This window comes from Anguilla rostrata, chromosome 9 (genome assembly GCF_018555375.3).
Source record: "Anguilla rostrata isolate EN2019 chromosome 9, ASM1855537v3, whole genome shotgun sequence".
NCBI classification, from domain to species: domain Eukaryota; kingdom Metazoa; phylum Chordata; class Actinopteri; order Anguilliformes; family Anguillidae; genus Anguilla; species Anguilla rostrata.
Window position 1 is genome coordinate 53939022 of NC_057941.1, and position 20651 is coordinate 53959672.

Sequence of the window (20651 nt, forward strand, 5' to 3'; positions counted from 1 at the left end):
GGATTCAGCCCAAACAACGTCCACACCCCTATGCTCCTCCCCCTCTCCTATAAGGTACCGCCCCTTTCACACAGGCCACGCCCTTCCCCACCCAACTTACAAACAGTGCAACAAAAGTCAAACATCAGTCTCACCCTCCTCCCTCCTCTCCTGGTCTCCTTCCTTTCTCCTCCCTCTCCCTCCCTCTCTCCCCCTCCCCCTTGTCCTCCCTCTCCCTCCCTCTCCCCCTCCTTCCTCTCCCTCCCTCTCTCCCCTTGTCCTCCCTCTCCCTCCCTCTCCCCCTCCTTCCTCTCCCTCCCTCTCTCTCCCTCCTCCTCCCTCTCCCTCCCTCTCCCCCTCCTTCCTCTCCCTCCCTCTCTCTCCCTCCTCCCTCTCCCTCTCTCTCCCTCCTCCTCCCTCTCCCTCTCTCTCCCTCCCTCCCCTCCTGTTCTTCCTCCCTCTCTCTCCCCTCCCTCTCTCTCAGGTGGTGAAGTGCTCTCTGGGACTCACACACCTGTGTTTGCTGGATGAAAGTGGGCGTGTCTTCATGCAGGGCAGCAACAATCACGGGCAGCTGGGGACCGGAGACAAGATCGACCGACGAGAGCCCACTCAGGTACACACACTCACACGCACACACACACACACCACTCAGGTACACACACACACACACCACTCAGGTACACACACACACACACACACCAATAAGGTGCACACACACCACTCAGGTACACACACACACTGCTCAGGTGCACACACCTCACTCAGGTACACACACTACACAGGTACATGCACACCACTCAGGTACACACATTGCATGGCACACATACTGAACTGAAGCCTGTGTCCTCCTTCCTGAAGGTGGTGCTGTCCCTGACCCCAGTGGACGTGTGCTGTGGACTGAACCATTCTCTGGCCCTGCTGCGGGGGGAGACGGGAGAGAAGGAAGTGCAGGGCTGTGGGTGTGGTCGGGGTGGACGTCTCCCGGGCTGGGCCCAGGGGAGCCCCGTCTTCGTCAGGCTGAGTGTGAAGGTGAGCAGTAACACACCTGTGCCCCTGTCCCATCGCTCACCTGTGCACCTGCTCACCTGTACGCCTGCTCACCTGTGCACCTTCTCACCTGTGTCCCTGCTCACCTGTGTACCTGCTCACCTGTACACATGCTCACCTCTGCCCCTGCACTCACCTCTGCACCTGCTCACCTGTGTACCTGCTCATCTGAACTGCCCCTCACTTCCTTCAGGCACCACGGAGCACCCGTGCCCTCTGCTCCTCCAAGTACTACCTCTACCTGCTCTGTTGCCATGACATCGCGGAGCCCCTTCTGTTCCACACCCCCCCACCAGGGGCGGAGTCAGAGATGGAGGCTGCTGAGAGGGAGGGGCTTCAGAGGTGTCTATCTCAGCTGAGGGGGTGTGGCCATCTCTGGGAACAGCTGGCAAAGCTGAGAGAGGCTGTTCAGAGTCACATGACCCTTAGCTCTGCCCAAAAGGACTTCCTGGAGGAGGCCCTGTCCACAATGCAACAGGGCTCTTCTTCCACCACTGAATTCCAGCTTTAAAGATACAAACTCCCACCCTGCTCATTCAGTGTTCTCTAGCCACATGGTTTTGATACTGATTTAATAAAGTGGTACAATTTATTTTGTTAGCTGTCCAACATGAAAATACATGCCTGTAAAAACAACGTAATCACTATGACTCATGACCTTGACTTTGTGTCTTGATTTTCATAAATAAAGCACATTTACACTCTGGCAATGTGCTGGTCTGTCTGTGTTTACGCAACAAGTTCATAAGATGAAGACCAAACAAGTTTCTACAAACAAGGTCAGAAGCACAATGCCTACAATACAATATTGACCCTAATATTATGAATACACCGATCTGGAAAGGTGAATTTTACAAGGATACTAGTTTACGCTGTAGTGTCAGTAGGTGGCAGTAATTCACTTTCCAAACGTCAATTAGAGACAGGGAAATACAAATTCTCTTCCGCCTAACTTTTATTGTGCGTTTATTGCTGCAATACTAGCGTTTATTGTGCAGCTACTTTCGGATCTAGGATCACCATAATCACTCATTTTCTATTTTAATTTGAGACACGTACTGCGGCCCCAAATTATGAATCTCAACGCACCCGGAAGAGAAGGATGTTTGAACCTGTGAGGAGGGCACATTTTGAGTTCAATGTCATATACCTTTCCGGAAGTATTGTCATTTTCCATACGAGAACATGTGCTTGAGTTCGGGTTTTGGGTGCTTTTGGTACTGAAACGCCACTGGCGCCTCTTTTTAGCCATTTATTTTATTAGCTAATTACGTTCATGTTGCAGTTGTGTTACTGGTTACGGTTTTCGTAGTCGACGGCGGACACCCCGCTCTCCCGTCAATGCGTAAGTAGCCTATAAACTTCGTATTAACTGTGCAAATTATACTCCGAATTAAGTCTGCAAACTGCTTTGAATAGGTCTATATAATAGTGTGTGCTGGTAGCCAAGTTTGGCTAAGTGTAGGCCTCAATTTATTAATCAAGTCATCTTTTTAACGAGCTCGGAAGTAGGCCTAATGGCCGGAAAGGGTCATATGTGCTCTTCTGAGTTTGAATATATAAATACGTCCCCTTATTCAGAAAAACATCAGTGCTTACGCGTGGCAGTTTTGAGAAGTATTTTGTTTTTTATGGAAAATTGTATAGCCTAGCTGGGTGGGCTGATTTTATTTTCGGCAATGGGAGTATGATTTCTAGTCTTCTTGAAGTCAGAAATTTTCCTAAGTTCACGAACAGGAAAATGGCCGACATGTTTTGTGAACAGTTTTCATTTATGAATTGGTAGAAGAATAGAATATTGTAATTAGCCAGGTGAGATAAGGTCTGTCTTGGGATATTTGTTTCTGACTGCAGTCAAACTCAGTGTTCATGCAAGAGTTAAACCATGAAGACAAGGCTGAGCTGTTTCAGAACTTCTGCTCTTATTTAATCAGCTCAATCATCTGATTTAAGTGAGACCATATTGTTTTTACCGTGTACGATTGCCAAACTGTAGATCTCAATAGATCAATAGATAGAGGGGGTGTGCGTTTCTTTCCCTGTGGGCAGGGCCAACGGGTATTATGATTTTCACGATGTTTTCACAACATTGCTTGCCTTGGTCCAGACCTTTGAATCCTGCCCACTGCAGAAATGGAGTGTAACGAGTGTAACGAATAAAACAACGCAAGTGATTATTGTGTCTTGTTGTGTTTTGGCCGAGTGCGTGTGAAGTAGAGCGTATGTTTAACTGGTTTTTTGTTTGTTGAATGAAGCTGTTTGACTTTTGCGGATGTATTTGCGTGTTGGCCCAGCGTTAGCCCAGTAATTTGTTGACTGTTTGTTGATTCGGTGTTTGAGCTATAATGTTGTCTTTGACACAGCCTTGCTCCTGGTGTGTGTGTTTTCAGACTTGTTCATTTGAGGACTTTTTCTCACTTATTCCTCTGACTGTCTCTGGGGTCTGTGTTTGGCCTTCTGACAACTTTTGTTTTCTGTCCAGAGGAGCTGAACATGGAGCGTTGGTCAGGGTTCCAGTTCCCTTGAGATGGGTATTAGATAGTCGTGGGTCAGTACAATGAGGGACCCAGGTACACAGTACTACAACCAAATCTAAAAAGCCAAATTCACCATAGGTGTCAAAAGGCTGACACACCTGATGCTCCTGACAGAGGAACCAAAGCTGGTTAAATGGCTGACCTTGGATGACCTACAGACCGCAGTGCTGCCCTCTACCTCCTGCCTGTGTTGCTGGTGTCAGTTTTGAATGGTTTTCCTCCACTCAGCGAGTGTAGGTTTGCGTTGTTGACCTCGCTATTGCTTGTTTACTGAATGCTCTTATCGGACTTTCACACTTATTGAGTATTTGTGCCTTGGGCAGTTAATCTGAGCAGCTGGGCTTTACTTTGTGTAGCCTACTTAATTTTGGATGATCTTTCAATGCGTGTGTGTGAGTGCCTGTGTATGGCCATGTTGTGTGTGTGTGTGTGTGAGTGCCTGTGTGTGGCCATGTTGTGTGTGTGTGTGTGTGTGTGAGTGCATGTGTGTGGCCATGTTGTGTGTGTGTGTGTGAGTGCATGTGTGTGGCCATGTTGTGTGTGTGTGTGTGTGTGTGGTCACCAGTCACACTATACTGGCAGCCTGTGTTGTTCATTTCTGTACAATCTGTTCCGCACCTAGTGTAGCCATGTTCAGTGATTATTGCTTCATACCATTTTTAGAGTAACTATTTTCATGTAATCATCCCCTAGTCAATGTCATTTTGGGAATATTGATTGAGCTTGTAAAGATTATGGATGTATTGAGCACTGTTGTGGACATACCTTGTTTTGGTTGCAACTGTAAATTCATTACATCATTTTTTTCTGCCACCCTTTTCTTTTTTCTGAAATGATGGCCCTGTTTGAAGATTGCTCATTGTGATCTGGTGAAAGCAGTGATTCTGTGTGCTTATGGACTTGTCACAGCGGGTTATAGACAATGCATTAGAAGCTACTGTAAATTAGACAAACCTTTTTTGAATTTGCCAAAGAAAAGGAACATTCATTTGGCAAATGGTATGCATGTTACCACCTTAAATTTAGCAAGAGACCTTGTGATTCTAGAGGAATTAAAATTGTCTGTCTGAAGCGATTATTACTTAATTAAACAAAAACAAGTGATCAAGCGCTGCAGAAGGATTCTAAATGGTTGCCTCTGTTTGATTGGATGTGACTGGATTTAATTTGTGCTCCGTCTCGGGGTTAGCCTACTTTACACACGTAGCCTACGGTCTGGCAAATAGTTCCGCTGTCTAAATATCGTGCTGTAATAGTAGCTTTGGCTTCTAACAACCGATTTCCTGGCCGTTCAGGCGTAACAGAAAACATATGACTGATTTTTGCAACAGTTATTCTGGCCTGGTTTAAAGACAGATGTTGTAGCCGTATTACAGATTACACAGCCTACCGATGCAATACAATGCGAAAGAGTAGCGTTAGCATGCTTGTAAAATTGGCGAACAGAAACGTAAATCCCCTGAAGTGGGTGTGTGCTGTAGACACCGTATTAATCGGAATGTTGTTTAAAATAAGTAGAGGTTGGTTATTAATCATGCAGAACACGGAGAAACACGGAAGCGTAGGAGTGGCAGCAAAGTCTATGCGGCTCTCGGCGGTTCGTGCCGTCTGTGCCTCGTCCGCTGCCGTAGTTTGTGACGCGTTAAAAAACAATAACACGGACGTGTACGATTGGTGGCAATTGTTTTTATGTACCTTCTGATGTATCATGGAATTTTCCCGAAATTATCTAATAATAAAAAACAATACACAGACGGGCTCAATTAATATCTTACTGTGTTATTACTATGTTGTTGACATTATTTTAGTTGTCGGGATTGTTGGGAAATGGAGTCTAAATTTGCCGTCCCGTCACTGTGCGTTGTGTTTCCTACAACCACTCCCCCGACTCAAGCCGGCGTTCAGTATCGCTTCTCGGCCTTTTGGCTAAGATCAAGTGTAGTATCTGTTCTTATCAGTTTAATATCTGATACGTCCCCTATCTGGGGACCATATATTAAATTGATTTTTGGAACAGGGAGATGGAATAGGGGCTTGCTCCGTCCACTCCACGCATCGACCTGGTATTGCAGTACATCCAGGAACGGTGCACTCCCCACCCGGGGAAACATTTGGTTGAAAAGAAGGTGTTCTATCTGTGCTCATCATTAACATTGATTTGAGTAATTACTTTATTGCACGTAGAACAGAATTAGCTGCGAAGTGTTTCTACTTGCTATGACTGATGAATGCATTATATATGTTGGATATATAGCCTAGTAACTCTGTTTCGATTAAACATTTTTATAAAAAAACGCTGTGAAGCATATTCTACATGTGTATGTCGACTACAGGCTCTACCATTGTAACAGCCCAGGCTCAGAGAATATGGATTTATTTTTTGAGACTCGTTAAATCACAGATTTCCTTATGGTGGAACAAGTAAAACCACATTCTGGATTTTACATTTAAATGTTAAACCATTTATTTGTATTCATCATCATCACCATCATCATTATTATTATTTTTTTAAACAAAAACATTATTGAAAATGTAGGCTACATAATAGGTTTGCATGTAACAACTGATTGGCTTTTCATTAAATGGAAATCCTGTGTACGAACACATTTACAAGGTCTCACCCAACAACGTAATGTCATTTATTAGTTACGGCATTTGCCCGGTATCACTTGCAGTTCATTTATTGTCATCAATATACTATATCAATAAATTATTTACTGCGTTATTCTGTAGGAATAATTGATATCTGTTAAGAACGTTGGGCAACTTGGTACGTGCTTATTTTAGGGTAGTTTGGTGGAGACGAACAAATGTTCGTCTGTTTAACCTGTGGACAACGGCTAATAAGTCCAATTATATATTTAACATTTCTCTGAAGTTTTAGGGAAACGATTACCACTTGTCTCAAAACCCAGGTTCGGTCTGGTTTTCTAGGTGACTTCACTCTATCTGCCTTACCGGAAGAGTCTGCTAGAGGCGCTCGCGCCTTATAAACACGAATTCAGAGCCGCCAGTGCGTTTTCCCCTGATGTTACTACGTCCTGTTATGAAGAAGTCTAATGAAGATGAAATCAATAGTTTCAGTTTTTCCGTATTTTTGGATTATTAATATATTGAATTGTTGGTAGTCCGATAGTCAGTCCGTGTATTCTTTTAGGCAACGTGTCATGTTTCTGCGTTGAATTAAGCATTTGTTGTGCAGGCTGAGTCTATGTGCACTGCTTTATGGTTTTTTCGGGTTTGAGTTAAATTTTTCCCGGTGACATTATGACGCTTCAGCTGCTGCCGAATGGACGACTTTCTCTTTTAAAAGATGGGTTTATGTTGTTATGCCTAACGAGAACTGGACTGTTTTCCCGTGCCGAATAGTTGAATTTTAGCAAGCTGAAGCGAAGCAGGAGCGCCTAAATTTCGTGCGGTTTGTGCCTGGTCAGTTGCCGTAGATTACTGGAGTGACGCGTAAGAAGCAACAGCATTAACCAGTGTGATTGGTGGAAATAATTTTGTATTTACATTCTGATATATCGGGGATCTTTAAAAAATGTTGAAACAATTAACAGACGTAATCCGTTTCTTATGGATACCTCAATATGCCGTAATGCGCATGTCCAGCAACTGTACTCAGTTATCGGGATTGTTGGGAACTGGAGGCAAAATTTTCCGTCCCGTCACTGTGCGTTGTGTTTCCCACATCGACTCCCCCGACTCAAGCCGCGTTTCAGTATCGCTTCTCGGCCTTTTGGCTAAGATCAAGTGTAGTATCTGTTCTTATCAGTTTAATATCTGATACGTCCCCTATCTGGGGACCATATATTAAATTGATTTTTGGAACAGGGAGATGGAATAGGGGCTTGCTCCGTCCACTCCACGCATCGACCTGGTATTGCAGTACATCCAGGAACGGTGCACTCCCCCTTGACTGGTTGAAAAATAGTTCAAGTGATTTTAAGTTAGGTAGTCATTCATAGCTGTTATTTGCATTTATATAGGTATAATGTATGAGGATGTTGGGGAAAAAATATGTAAGTCTCTAGTAATTTTCAGGATTTGTGGAGAATTTACTTAAAATTACTGACTACTAAGGAGATTCTTAGAATTCCAATTTCTTAAAAAAAAAAAAAAAGAGTGAACGTTGAATCTGATTTATATTTTATAAGAGTTCTCAGTCGTTCTCCGATTCCTTCAAAATCCCAGGAGCATGTGCCCTTGTTTGTTCTGCCACAAGGGGCGCTCTTTCAGAGTTTGAGCCAGTTCAAAGTCTGCATTCTACAGTACCATGAAATGTATTCCACCGTGCTGGCCTCTCACACCCTTTCCCAAATGGACAGTGTTTAACTTCTACACAGAAAACCAAAACATTTTTTTAAATGAGAAAAAATAAAAACTATGCAGAAGTTTAGCTCTATGGATGTTTGTGAGTAACCGTGGCATTATATTTGGAAATAGAAAATTGCTGTTGAATTTTTTTGAATGTAAATATTTGTTGCGTTGAATGCCACAGAAATATTGGTCTCTAGACGTCCGTTGCAAGACGGTGAATGAAATGAAAGATTGATATAGCCTATTTACAACAGTGAAGAACAAAAGAGAGGACACTAGGAATTTATGAGTGATGTCATGATTATTAATTCAGTTACTTTACTACAAAGTTTGAACATGATAGATGTCACACTTTGACAGGGTTGCTCCTTCATGGTCCAGCCCAAAGCCAGTGTGTGTAGGAATGGTGGAAATAGCTGCCAGAACACTGCAGATTGTGCTGGCCAGCGGGCGATGGCTTTTGGGTGCCACTGACCCCTGATCTTCAGAAACACAAACTAAGAGAAGGAAAACCAGGCAAAAGGGAAATTTATTCCACAGGGAGAGAAATCTGGAGGTCATGACCCGGGAGTCCTAAGCCCCTGGTTCTGATTGGTTGTGATGTTCCCCTTGCTCTGATTGGTTATGCATTGCCCTGGCCCGGGCCCTTATTGGTGGGGCCTCTGGCCCGGCAGGGGCCTGAGCAGCCTGCGGAGCTGGGTCTCGCGGTCGTTGTGGCAGCCCAGGTGCGTGTTGGCGGTGTGGAAGGGGCTGGCGGGTCCGGGCGAGTTCCCGTCCTGGCGGTACACGGGCCCATCGCTCCACATGAGGTCGAAGCCGCCCACCTGGGTCTCCCGGCCCGTCAGGCGGCCCTCCATGTCCACCACGTTGAGCGTGTCCTCCAGCAGCCGGCACTTCAGCTCGTAGTCCTGCTGCGAGGTGGCGTTCAGCGAGGGCGAGGCGTTCACCTCGATCAGCCAGGGCTTCAGGCTCTGGGGCACAGGAGAGCTCCATCAAAAGAGCCGGTCAGGCCCAGTACCGGCCCAGAGGCACAGGAGAGCTCCATCAGAAGAGCCGGTCAGGCCCACCACTGGCCCAAAAACTAAACTAAAACTAAAGCAGGGGCCATCGGCCCCTAGGGTCTGCAGGACGCTTTCACCTTGAAATTTCACTCATTCATTCATTCTCTCACTTGTTTATTCATTCATTCGCTCGCTCGCTCGCTCACTTATTGATTCATTCGAGCACACATGGCCTTATGCGCTTTTACAGCAATGCCCTGTTAATGCCCCCCCAAGCAGCTGCAGCCTAAACCTGCATGTCTTTGGTCTTCTGACATCTGGTTCAGCCTGAGGGACCCCGAGATGAGTTAACTGTGCAGCATGCTGCTTTAATTGATCAGTGAATTTCAGCTATTGAGTTATTGAATGAAAATAGTCAAGTTGATATGGGTCCACTATTCAGCCTGAGCTTGAATGTCTAAATGAGTCTGCAAGCAAGGTACAGCCCCCGCCAATTTAGATCCAGTATGAGTGAATATTTGTAGCTAATGGGGGAAATAAAGCCTGAATATATTAATGAAAGTTTACCTGGCTCTTCCATGACCCTTGACCCCCCTCTCTCTCTCTGTGGAACTGAACCCTTCCCTCTGCAGGTGCAGGTACCTGGTCCAGGATGATGTCGTAGCCGTACGGTGCGGTGTGGTGTGCGTACCTGGTCCAGGATGATGTCGTAGCTGTACGGTGTGGTGTGGTGTGCGTACCTGGTCCAGGATGATGTCGTAGCTGTACGGTGCGTGTGGTGTCGTACTGGTCAGGATGATGTCGTAGCTGTACGGTGCGGTGTGGTGTGCGTACTGGTCCAGGATGATGTCGTAGCCGTACGGTGCGGTGTGGTGTGCGTACCTGGTCCAGGATGATGTCGTAGCCGTACGGTGCGGTGTGGTGTGCGTACCTGGTCCAGGATGATGTCGTAGCCGTGCGGTGTGGTGTGCGTACCTGGTCCAGGATGATGTCGTAGCCGTACGGTGCGGTGTGGTGTGCGTACCTGGTCCAGGATGATGTCGTAGCTGTACGGTGTGGTGTGGTGTGCGTACCTGGTCCAGGATGATGTCGTAGCTGTACGGTGCGGTGTGGTGTGCGTACCTGGTCCAGGATGATGTCGTAGCTGTACGGTGCGGTGTGGTGTGCGTACCTGGTCCAGGATGATGTCGTAGCCGTACGGTGCGGTGTGGTGTGCGTACCTGGTCCAGGATGATGTCGTAGCCGTACAGTGCGGTGTGGTGTGCGTGCCTGGTCCAGGATGATGTCGTAGCCGTACGGTGCGGTGTGGTGTGCGTACCTGGTCCAGGATGATGTCGTAGCCGTACGGTGCGGTGTGGTGTGCGTACCTGGTCCAGGATGATGTCGTAGCCGTACGGTGCGGTGTGGTGTGCGTACCTGGTCCAGGATGATGTCGTAGCCGTACGGTGCGGTGTGGTGTGCGTACCTGGTCCAGGATGATGTCGTAGCCGTACGGTGCGGTGTGGTGTGCGTACCTGGTCCAGGATGATGTCGTAGCCGTACGGTGCGGTGTGGTGTGCGTACCTGGTCCAGGATGATGTCGTAGCCGTACGGTGCGGTGCGGTGTGCGTACCTGGTCCAGGATGATGTCGTAGCCGTACAGCTCGAAGCAGTGCTTGTCGTTGATGATGACCTTCTGCACGCTCTGCAGGCTGCGGATGAAGACGTTGTCCATCTCGGCGAAGAGCGTGTCGGCGGCGGCGGCGCCGTGCCGCGCGCACAGGAAGCGGCGGAGCTGCCGCAGCCCCCACTTGCAGCCGCGCTCGTGGTCGTAGGCGGGCGCCGTGCGCTGCACCGCCACGTTGGTCAGGTGGGCGTGCTGGTCGTCGATGCTGCTGAGCGAGAAGCGCGTGGCGGAGAAGCGGGCGAAGCCGTCCCGGTACAGCCACGCCCGCAGCGGCAGGTAGGACGTCACCAGCACGTACACGCGCAGGTCGAACTTCCTGCCGCCGATCAGGTAGGGGTCCTCGATGTAGCGCTGCGCCACGTAGCTCTCCACCTGCGCCTCCTCGCGCGCCTCCTCGGCCCGCCCGCGGTCCCGCCGCCAGTCCGTGATGTCCTTCAGCTTGCGGAACAGGAAGATGCCGCGGCCCTGCGACCTTGCCGCCGGCTTCATGATCCAGGTGCTGCCGGGGCAGCGGCGGAACTCCTCCACGAACAGGTGGTACTCGCTGGGCAGCTCCAGGGTGCAGGGGAAGAAGTCGCAGCGGGCGGCCTCGGCCACGCTGGCCTCGCGCTCCAGCTGCTTGCGATGCCGCTTCAGGTTCTTCACCATCAGGTTCTTGCGCGTCAGCTCGTAGTGGTTGCGGAAGTGGCAGATGCGCACGTGGTCCTCCAGGTAGCTGTGGCCGTAGTTGTCCCGCAGCCAGCCCGTCTCGCACCAGTTGAAGTCCCAGTCCTCGTCCCGGCCCTCCAGCCAGCCCGGGCGCTGCCGCAGGACGTCCTGCAGCGTTTTGGTGGGTGGGCACTTGTATCGCACGTAGCCCCGCCCCTCGCCCTCCCTCCGCTTAACGTTGCCATAGGCAACCTTGGATCCTGCAGCCTGATCTCAGTGTATAAAAAAAAAGTTACTTGCTGGAAAATGTTCTGTAGTTTCATTCTTCCATTTTCTCTTCTAATATTCAATTGAAACAATAAAGCATAATAATGTATGTCATAATGTGTGTGCTTCTTGATAATTTGGCAAGATAAATATGAATGTTTCACAAAATATTGTTTTGCACGTATTGGAGTTTCTACTAAGAAAATAAGTGTGAGCATGTCTGATAAATGTATTAGCCCAGCAAGCAGACTGTCATGCAGTGCTGGATAAATATGCAATTATTCATCAATTAATCCTTCACGAAAGAATTACTTTCAGTACATAGTTTTAATACAAAACTTTCTTTGTTAATAATCGGTTTTGTTCATTAAAAAAAAGTGTCATGTCAGGGTTAGGTAAAAGAAATAGGATAAGGAATGTCGATTGCTAAACCGTCGTAACGTTACCTTATTTTTTGACATTGTCGTCTTCAGTCACTTATGCCAAGGAAACTCTACCTGCGGTGCCGCGCGCACAGTGGATGTGTCGCCGAGCTTTCTGGGAGGACATAATAAACGCGACCCTACTGTGACGTCAGAAAGAGCTGGTGTTCCGTGTTGCTAATAAATCCAGCCACGGGACTTCGCCACTGTTCTTTCTGTAAACTTAACCGTCGGACTTGCGAATGGCTGTTGTTTCCCGTAGTTTAAAAATGCAGTGCGATACCAAGCTGTAGCCTACATTTTACCGACTGGGGGCGAGTGGGTTTTTCGATATCCGTCTGTCAAACATAGAAAATCGCAAGGAATATATTCATAATCATGACATATCTATTGGTAGGAAACCGCTGTTTTGTCCTCAAGTCGTTCATCCGCTGTTCTAGCGTATTTGTCCGTTGGGTAACCCGATAAGCGCGTGGAAAAACGGTGCACGGTACACAGTAGCGTTTCCAGGACAACTAGCGGATACTCGGAGTGAATATTCCGTGCCTACTTTAGTGCTGAGTGCGTATGCTAGCTCACATGATATAATAACCAAAAATACTAAATTCATGCCTTTTAAAATATGGCTTTTTTTTGTTGGGAGGGGGAAAAAACGGCTTTTAAAGAAGCTGGTAATTATTTCGTTTTATTTTTACTTAGGAGTAGAAAGATAAATAATAAATGAATAAATTAGACTTAAATAGAAAGTAAAAACTAATATTCATTTTTAGTCTAATGCTTTTGTGGAACAGCACTGGGAATTTGATTGGAGTGATGTGCTTTGGACTTTCTAGCCACTCACGTCAGTGGTGTGCTTATCGTTGGAAGGGGGCTGTTGTTGAAAAGAATGTGAATATGTTTGGTAAAATAAGGTGGTGGGTCTTTTATATTGTGGAGCTGCTTTGAATCTACTGGTACTATGACACTTGCTAATGTCAACGGAATTATGAACTACAGCAAGTGCAAAGACATTTTGTGCTATAATTATTACTGTATTTGGTTATGCTAGTTTCAGCTGGTGTGTGTTTAGTTTCTGCACCAGATTTATTGCCAGGAACTGGGATTAATTAAGATGCTTAATATTTAATTTTAATCTGACTTTATTGGTTTCTATGGTTTCCGTGGTAACTCACCATGCAGAAGGAGGGAACCAGTTTGGTGTTCTGCAGAATTCTGAAATTTTTCATCACATAATCTCTTTCCGAGTCATTTATCTGAATTCCACAGGTTGAATTTAGACAGGTGAAATACAGCCCTTCGTGTTGAGGTCCTGAAGCATGAATGTATGAAACTCTTAATATAATAGTCTCTCACCCACTAATGCTTCTCACGCTCATCAGAACGTAAAGCAACGGTCTGGTGTTTCAGTTCAGTAAGAATAAACCGCGCGCTGACTGAACCCTGTAGCAGTGCTTATATATTTCTGTTATATTTCCATGTTTGTGTAGGGAAGTGTTTAAATGCTTTCAACGCATGTAATATTGCAGTTATTGTAAAGGTGAATAGAACTGGAAGCCATTTGTGAGCCTTGACTTTTTGTAGGAATGGAGAGCCATGGATTCAAACACTCAAAACCTCCAGTAAGTACTCTGTTCTGGACGCAAATAACTTTTAAAAAATATATTTAATGCAAAAAAAATTGACACATAAAATGGACACACAGGCAGATATAATAAAAAGTGGTTGTATATGAATATTTGCAATAATGTTGATAATACTAAAGGCATATAAAAATTGTTTCCAGTTCATGATGTGAATCATAGTTCACTGTTTGTAGGAGTGCTGGGGTCAGTCCAGTGTGTTGGCTCATAATGGGAAAGGCTGGGATCCTGGCATTGGGGAGCTGATCGCTGCAGTGCTGGCTCTTTCCAGGAATACTGACTCCAGCGTTTCTGTGAGGCAGATGCTTCACATCTCCAGTTTCATTCCTCAAATTCCCCAGGAGACTCCCCCGCACCCTGCCGCCCCAACCCCCTGCACCTAGCCCCCCCCGCCCCTGAACCTAATACCCCCCCCCCCCACCCCTGCCCCCTGCACCTAGTCCCCCCCCGCCCCCACAAACCCCACTCCTCCCAGGAGAGTTCAGCCAATCCCCACCCTGTGCTGTGGAGAGCAGTCGTTTGAAACAAGTCAGTGATGGACAGTTCAGTGTTTCCAGCTGTTAGTGGGTTCATCTCCCATCTCCAGCACACACACACACACACATACGCCACGCACCACACGCACATACGCACAGCACACACGCACTCTCACACCTACACGCACGCGCGCACACACACACACACACACACACACACACACAACGCACGCACAGCACACACACACACACACACACACACACACTCTCACACATACGCGCACGCACACACACACGCGCACACACACACACATTCTCTCTCACACACACACAAGCACGCACCCCTACCCCCCTTCTCTCTCAGACCCAGACGCTGCCCTTGCCGGCGCTCTCTGGCGCCCCCTGGCTGCAGCAGGGCAGGCCGCGGTGGCGGGCGGCGGGCAGGTTCTTGTAGACGGCGCGGCTGTAGGGGATGAAGCAGAGGCCCAGCTGCAGGTGGCGGGCCAGGCGGCAGTATGCGGCCAGTGCCAGCACCAGCAGGGGCGTGACCAGCAGGAAGCCCACCACCAGCAGCGCCACACACCCGCCATCGCTCAGCAGGTCTGAGCACAGCTCCGCCGTTCCATGGGGGCGTACCTGGGGGGCGAGGGGGGGGGTGGGGGGGGGGGGGTTTAGGGTTCAGTTTCAAATTCTGTGCATCCTATGGAATTAGCTGCAGGTTTACAGCCCCCCCCCCCCCCCGGCACACCACCCAGGTCACCTAGGCAACCACCCCAATGAGTTCATTATTGCATCTTATAATGAAATATTAGCAACATTTCTCCTGTACGTCTGTCAGATTGCACACACACAAGCACACGCATGCACACACACACACACACATACTCTCACACATTCTCTCACACACACACTGTGATACACTCTCTCACACATTCACACGCGCGCACACACACACGCACGCACGCACAGTTTACCGTGGAGTGGCAGAGGAAGCCAAAGGTGACCATGAGGATGGCGGGTGTGAGTATGAGGCAGAAGATGGCAGCTGCCAGGGCCAGGTTGAGGGAGGCGATGACCATGTTCTGCGCAGTCACCAGCACCGAGCACGCCCAGCAGTCCAGCGAGCTGCGCAGCTCCGCAGCCGGCTCCGCCCCCCCCGCGGCCGAGTATGGTGGGGGCACCACCGCTCCCGCCCCCCCCGCCGGCGTCGCCGTGGACGCGGCCGAGTTCGTGTGCTGCAGGTGGGCGTGGTTCGGGCTCGCCTCGTTCCCCTCCCCCGAGAGCTGAGGCTGAGCGGGGCCCCTCTCCAGAGTCCCGCCCCTTTCCATGGCCCCGCCCCTTTCCATGGTCCCACCCCTTTCCAGAGTTCCGATCCTTTCCATAGTGCCTCCCCTGCTGATACTCATTCTGTATGGGGGGGGGCATGAAACAGACAGAAGGAAAGGAAAGAATTTAACAGATGTTACTTGACAAAGTCGGACCTTTTGGGAAAATTTTGTTGAAATCTGCGGTTGTCATGGATTCAGGATTCTCAGCTGAGCTGCTTTACCAGTTTAACCCCTGAGCCCTACCTGTTTAAGCTGTGTGGCATTTGGCAGGTCTATTTTAAGCTTCACTTTGCAAGAAAAACAACTTCGAGTGACAGGAAACACCCCCCTCCTTCCCAGAATGGGTGAGAGTTTGAACAATAGGCAGGAAGTGAGACGCAGGAAATGACTGCACTCTGACCTCTGACTGCTGACATTTCTGTCCCTAAGGTGACAGCTGTGCACAGGAATGTTGGGGACCTGGAGTGCCCCCCCCAAACAGCAGCCCCAAAATGGCCACCATATTCTGCTATAGGCTTTTGGCTTAGGGATTTCTGTAGAATGTTGTTTATTATTAATGCTTATTATTTATGGTGCTTCTTATTTATTTGTTAAACATTGTACATTATTTATGAGGTTATAGGAGGATGTGCTTCTGTCCAGGGCAGCTGGCATCCAGCTTCACACATTTATAGACCTCTGAGCCACTCAGTCGTGCTCAGAAATTCAGCTGTAGTTGCCCCACATGCGAATCGGCTGCTCACTTTATAAACTTTTGTCTGCCGCCCCTACAGAGCAGAGTCCAGTAAAGATTACAGTAGAATTCCTTCCCTCTGTGACATCACAGGCCCAGTTAGAGCAGAAGCCAGCCAGCGTTGTTTGTGACATCATACAGGAGAAAATTCATTGACCAGAGTATGACATCACAAAGCCCAAGACACAATGGCCCGCCCACATTACTATGCTGGTTTTTCAGAGTCTAAATGGTGTCATGAGGTACACAGACTACATCTCCCTGTACATATGTAGGGCTGTCTGCCCGCTGTGGAGACTTTCCTCACGACAAAAACAAAAAAAGAAGTAAATCTCAAGTATTATAGTCTTGTATTCAGACTTAAAATCTTATTTCTGTTACTTTTTTGCTAAATAACACAAAAATAATGTCAATGAGGTGAGACAGTTTGACTTATTTCAAGATTTGCCCAGGGGGTAAGAAATTTTTATTTTCAAACAAACAGTAGCTAAGTAAAAAGTAAGTAAAATAAGGTTTTAAGTCTCATCACAAGACTAAAGCACTAAGACTGACTCTTTGTAGTGCTGAAACGTGCATCCATCTGAGAATCCAGACTACGATTTCAACAAACCAGCCGCCCTCGTTTTGCCCAAAGACTTGTCCCGCAGAACGATCTCTCCTAAAGCCCCTTGAATGTAAAGAATGTCTGCATCGTGCTCCTGCGGTCGCTGGAGCCGAGATAAGGGCGTGTTTGCAGTGCAGAGCGAGCTCTGTTCCGACTCAGAGGCTGCTGGTTTGAGACCCTGATGGGGGGCATTGCAGTTGTAGATACCAAAGCTGAATTGGTTCAGTAAGTGTCCAGCTGTATAAATGGCTATGAATGAGAGCATTTGCTGGCCAAATTTAAAAGCTCTTCGCCCCTCAGTTAAAAAGAAGTCTTGCTTTACTCACTGTGTGTCCAATCTGTCTTCCCTTCTTCTGCTCTTCTCTCTCTCTGTCTCTCGCTGGGGTCCCGCTCCTCCTGTTGGGTGCTGGGGTGTCGGGGTGCAGTGTGAGGGCTGATGGGGGGGAGGGGGGGTGAGGAAGAAGCTGCAGATCCTTCTCTTCGTGGGTTTGGGCGCAGTTTTGGGTTATAGGGGCGAGCGTGTCTGTGGGCTCTGTGTGCCGCTGCTGGTCTGGGGGAGCTGATCGCATGCAGCTGGGACGTCTCTCTCCCTCTCCCTCGCTCCCTATCTCTCTCCCTCTCTCTTTCCTTCCTCCCTCCCCCTCTGTATCTCGTTCTTCTCTGCTCCCTCCACCCTCTCTGGGGTCAGCAGTTGGGGGTGGGGGGGTGGGGGGGTCTGTTGGCCCTGTAGAGGGATGTAATGCTCAGGGTGTGGGGCTGGACAGAGTGTTTATTTAAGGAGAACCATGAGTCCCCCCCCTTTTAAAAGCCATTTAAAACCACAGCAGCTGCCAGCCCAAACAAACTAGCCGTCTGATCGCAGGACAGGGAACTGTGTCTGATAAGACTGTCTCTCTGTCTTTAAGGGCAGGAGTAGGACTGTGGGAGATCTGTATTTAGGGCTGTGATTATTGAGTGGTTAGTGGGGACAGATATTCAGGGGTGTGATTAGTGGGGATAGATATTCAGGGGTGTGATTAGTGGGAATAGATAGTTATTGAAGTGTTTCTTGTTCTCTCTCCAGTGGTGGGATGACTGTAATGGGCTTCATCATGTGGGTAGCTGAGTGGTGGGAGGGTCTAGGCTGAGTGGTGGGAGTGGCTAGGCTGAGTGGTGGGAGGGGCTAGGCTGAGTGGTGGGAGGGGCTAGGCTGAGTGGTGGGAGTGGCTAGGCTGAGTGGTGGGAGGGGCTAGGCTGAGTGACAGATGCATGCTGCCTGTATGCATTTCTGTAGGTTGGGATTGTTATTCAGCTGTGGCAGGCACTGGCAGGCACCAGCCCTTTCCCACACTGGTGATAAAAGCATACTGTATGTACACACACACACACTAACACATGCATGCACACACATGCACACACACTAACACATGCATGCACACACACACACACACATGCACACACACTAACACATGCATGCACCCGTACACACACATGCATGCACACACACTAACACATGCACGCACACATGCACACACACTAACACATGCATGCACCCGTACACACACATGCATGCACACACACTAACACATGCATGCACCCGCACACACACACACACACACACACACGCACACATGCACACACACTAACACATGCATGCAGACACACACACACTAACACATGCATGCACCCGCACACACACACACACACGCACACGTGTTTCTCATGCGCAGGTGTGTGTTTCTCATGTGCAGTTGTGTGTTTCTCATGCGCAGGTGTGTGTTTCTCATGCGCAGGTGTGTGAGTTAGCGCTGTGGACTCAGACGTATGAGAATGGGAGGGTCTGCCAGAGTGATGAAGCTTCAGTTAGTGCTGATATTCAAGGCAGTTTTCTGGTTTTCAGTCTGTTCTTCTTCTATGGGTGAAACACTTACCCCCCCCCCCCCCCCACGCCGCGTATCCACGCAGTGCGCGGTGCCAGTGTGACGGGGGTGGGGGGTGGGGTTCCTGTCCTTAGGATCAGGATATCCTGTGCGTCTGTCCAGTGGCATCCAACCCCCCACACTGCCAAACCTCTCATAGTCCTGCCTGCCTTCTGACACACACACACACACACACACACTCATTCACACACACACACTCATACATGCATTCATACACATAACTGAATACACTGCATAGCACTGTGTATGAATATCAAAATGCTTTATTAATATTAGTCTTGGTAATGTCACACAAATTCACAAAGTGTTGAAGTCACATCCAGCTCAGTTTTCCATGTGAACAGTGCAGTTGAAATGGAAACCATTGTCAACAGTATTTTTGCCAAAAGAAAACACTTTTTTTTTTTATGAAAAAGAGGAAAAAAAAAGAGAGAACCCCATAGTCTCTTGACAAAAACAAGTGTAAAAAGAATAACAATAATGATAAACATCACAATTTAATAGTTCAGACCAAAAAAACGAAACCACATTTCATCCCGTTAAAAAGGTGTTGTCGCTGCTGCTGTCTATCAGTACAGACACTGTTCTATTCATTCAGCTCACCATCCGGTAAAGGAGTAGATTTATATCTATAAATAATCTGTATATACTGGGAGGGTAGTGGGGTTTAAGCACCATTAGAAACAACCCCCCACCCTGCCCCCTTCAAATATTACACCAATAATACAACAATAGAAAACCTTTAATATCTCTGTTAACCCTAATTAAAAAGGAAACATCAATATCCAATAAATACAAAAAACAGAAAAATATAAATACACCATTTACATTTACAGTTTTTTAAAACCTAAAAACCAGAAAAAGAACAACAAACCCATGATGAGGTAACATAAAGAAAACTGAGTGTACTAATAACAGTAATAATTCAGTAATGAAAGTTAATGAAATGTAAAGATTTTAAAAGATTTTAGGATACAAAGGTACAAAAAATGTTGTCATTTTCAGACTGAATTAAGATTGTGGAAAAACAAATTACGACTGTCAGATTCACAGAAACAAACTGAAATATTTAAAAACCCGTATGTTTGGAAACTTGAAACAATTGGTTTTCTTAAAATTAATGCTGTAGAAAAATGTATTAGCCTCTGTAATCAGTATTTTCATTAAATACAAGTTTCAAGGCAAATGTGGTACATTTAGTTCATTAAAAAAAACAATAAATTAAAATGAAAATAAATAAAAATAGCACCTCATGAGAAATACATGTACAAAATTCAGTCCCCCCCCCCCCAGAAAATGAAAAAGAACAAAACCCATGTGATCAACTCTCCCAGCCAGTCATGTAATTCCCATAATACACTTCCTGGTTCATAGACTAATCTCTAAATTTGTCACAGGTTGTAGGGTATTTGGTTTGCATGGAACCTTCCATAGCACAGCACCTTAAGGGTTTGAGTGTGAGCAGCTTCCAGCCATTTTAACTGCTTTTCATCAGCAGTGTGTGATGGTTTCCAGTTGGGTTGTTGCATACAGTTTTCCAGCGCTTTTAGTGAGTGAAATCAGTCTAGTCTTTCAGTGGCCAGGTCCCCCAGACAACCAATTAGCACCCGGTGCAGAAGGAAGACGACAGTGACCTGGAGTTTGATTGGCTGATGTAGTACAGTAATGTAAACACATTTCAGTAAACAGAGTTTTGATTGGCTGCTCAGCAGTAGCAGTAGTTGTGTCGAACAGGAGGGACTCGGTGGGAGTTTTGGTTATGGCTGCCCGTGAGTGACCTCATCGAGAGCTGGGGGGCGGAGCCTGATGAAGAGAGAAATTAAACAATGTGCTCAGTTTACTCAACCTGGAAATAGTGTGTGTGCATGCAGGTGTGTGTGTATATGTGGAGTGTGTGCATCAGGTGTGTGTGTGTGTCTCACCAGGGTGAAGGTGTCGTATGTGCTCATCAGGTGCTCGATGCGGTACTGCTCCAGTGTATGTGTGTGTGTGTGTGTGTGTGTGTCTCACCAGGGTGAAGGTGTCGTATGTGCTCATCAGGTGCTCAATGCGGTACTGCTC

At 47.5% G+C, this 20651-nt stretch overlaps 4 protein-coding genes, 1 long non-coding RNA gene and 2 other non-coding genes across 7 annotated transcripts in view; 4 read left to right on the forward strand and 3 right to left on the reverse strand.

Moving 5' to 3' along the window:
• LOC135264330 (F-box only protein 24-like) overlaps window positions 1-7476 on the forward strand; it is a 16889-nt gene extending 9413 nt beyond the window's left edge. Inside the window, exons 11-16 of the mRNA XM_064353194.1 lie at window positions 1-54; window positions 464-595; window positions 841-1011; window positions 1223-2374; window positions 3514-3599; window positions 3681-7476. The exon at window positions 1-54 is cut by the window's left edge and continues 68 nt beyond it. Of these exons, the coding sequence (XP_064209264.1) occupies window positions 1-54; window positions 464-595; window positions 841-1011; window positions 1223-1540 (675 nt within the window). The 3' untranslated portion in view covers window positions 1541-2374; window positions 3514-3599; window positions 3681-7476. The remainder of the gene's footprint in view (window positions 55-463; window positions 596-840; window positions 1012-1222; window positions 2375-3513; window positions 3600-3680) is intronic.
• On the forward strand, window positions 5473-5663 carry LOC135264373 (U2 spliceosomal RNA). Its single transcript, XR_010332692.1, has one exon. It is a non-coding gene; the product is annotated as a U2 spliceosomal RNA (small nuclear RNA).
• On the forward strand, window positions 7290-7480 carry LOC135264374 (U2 spliceosomal RNA). Its single transcript, XR_010332693.1, has one exon. It is a non-coding gene; the product is annotated as a U2 spliceosomal RNA (small nuclear RNA).
• Window positions 7481-7722: 242 nt separating this feature from the next.
• LOC135264264 (probable tubulin polyglutamylase TTLL9) lies at window positions 7723-12376 on the reverse strand. The gene is made up of 3 exons (XM_064353054.1): window positions 11915-12376; window positions 10500-11468; window positions 7723-8857 (listed from the first exon to the last, which is right to left on the reverse strand). The coding sequence occupies exons 1-3, from the start codon at window positions 11927-11929 to the stop codon at window positions 8534-8536; spliced, it is 1308 nt and encodes a 435-aa protein (XP_064209124.1). The 5' UTR covers window positions 11930-12376; the 3' UTR covers window positions 7723-8533.
• LOC135264265 (uncharacterized) lies at window positions 10295-11585 on the forward strand. Its single transcript, XR_010332645.1, has 2 exons — window positions 10295-10442; window positions 10578-11585. It is a non-coding gene; the product is annotated as an uncharacterized LOC135264265 (long non-coding RNA).
• A 1872-nt stretch (window positions 12377-14248) lies between the features above and the next one.
• Window positions 14249-17306, reverse strand: LOC135264266 (transmembrane protein 88-like). The gene is made up of 3 exons (XM_064353056.1): window positions 16998-17306; window positions 14981-15413; window positions 14249-14642 (listed from the first exon to the last, which is right to left on the reverse strand). Exons 2-3 carry the CDS (start codon window positions 15410-15412, stop codon window positions 14367-14369), a joined length of 708 nt encoding a protein of 235 aa, XP_064209126.1. The 5' UTR covers window position 15413; window positions 16998-17306; the 3' UTR covers window positions 14249-14366.
• A 1529-nt stretch (window positions 17307-18835) lies between these two features.
• Window positions 18836-20651, reverse strand: part of LOC135264331 (lysine-specific demethylase 6B-like) — a 35044-nt gene continuing 33228 nt past the window's right edge. The window contains 1 exon segment of the mRNA XM_064353195.1: window positions 18836-20393. Coding sequence (XP_064209265.1) covers window positions 20370-20393 — 24 coding nt within the window. The 3' untranslated portion in view covers window positions 18836-20369.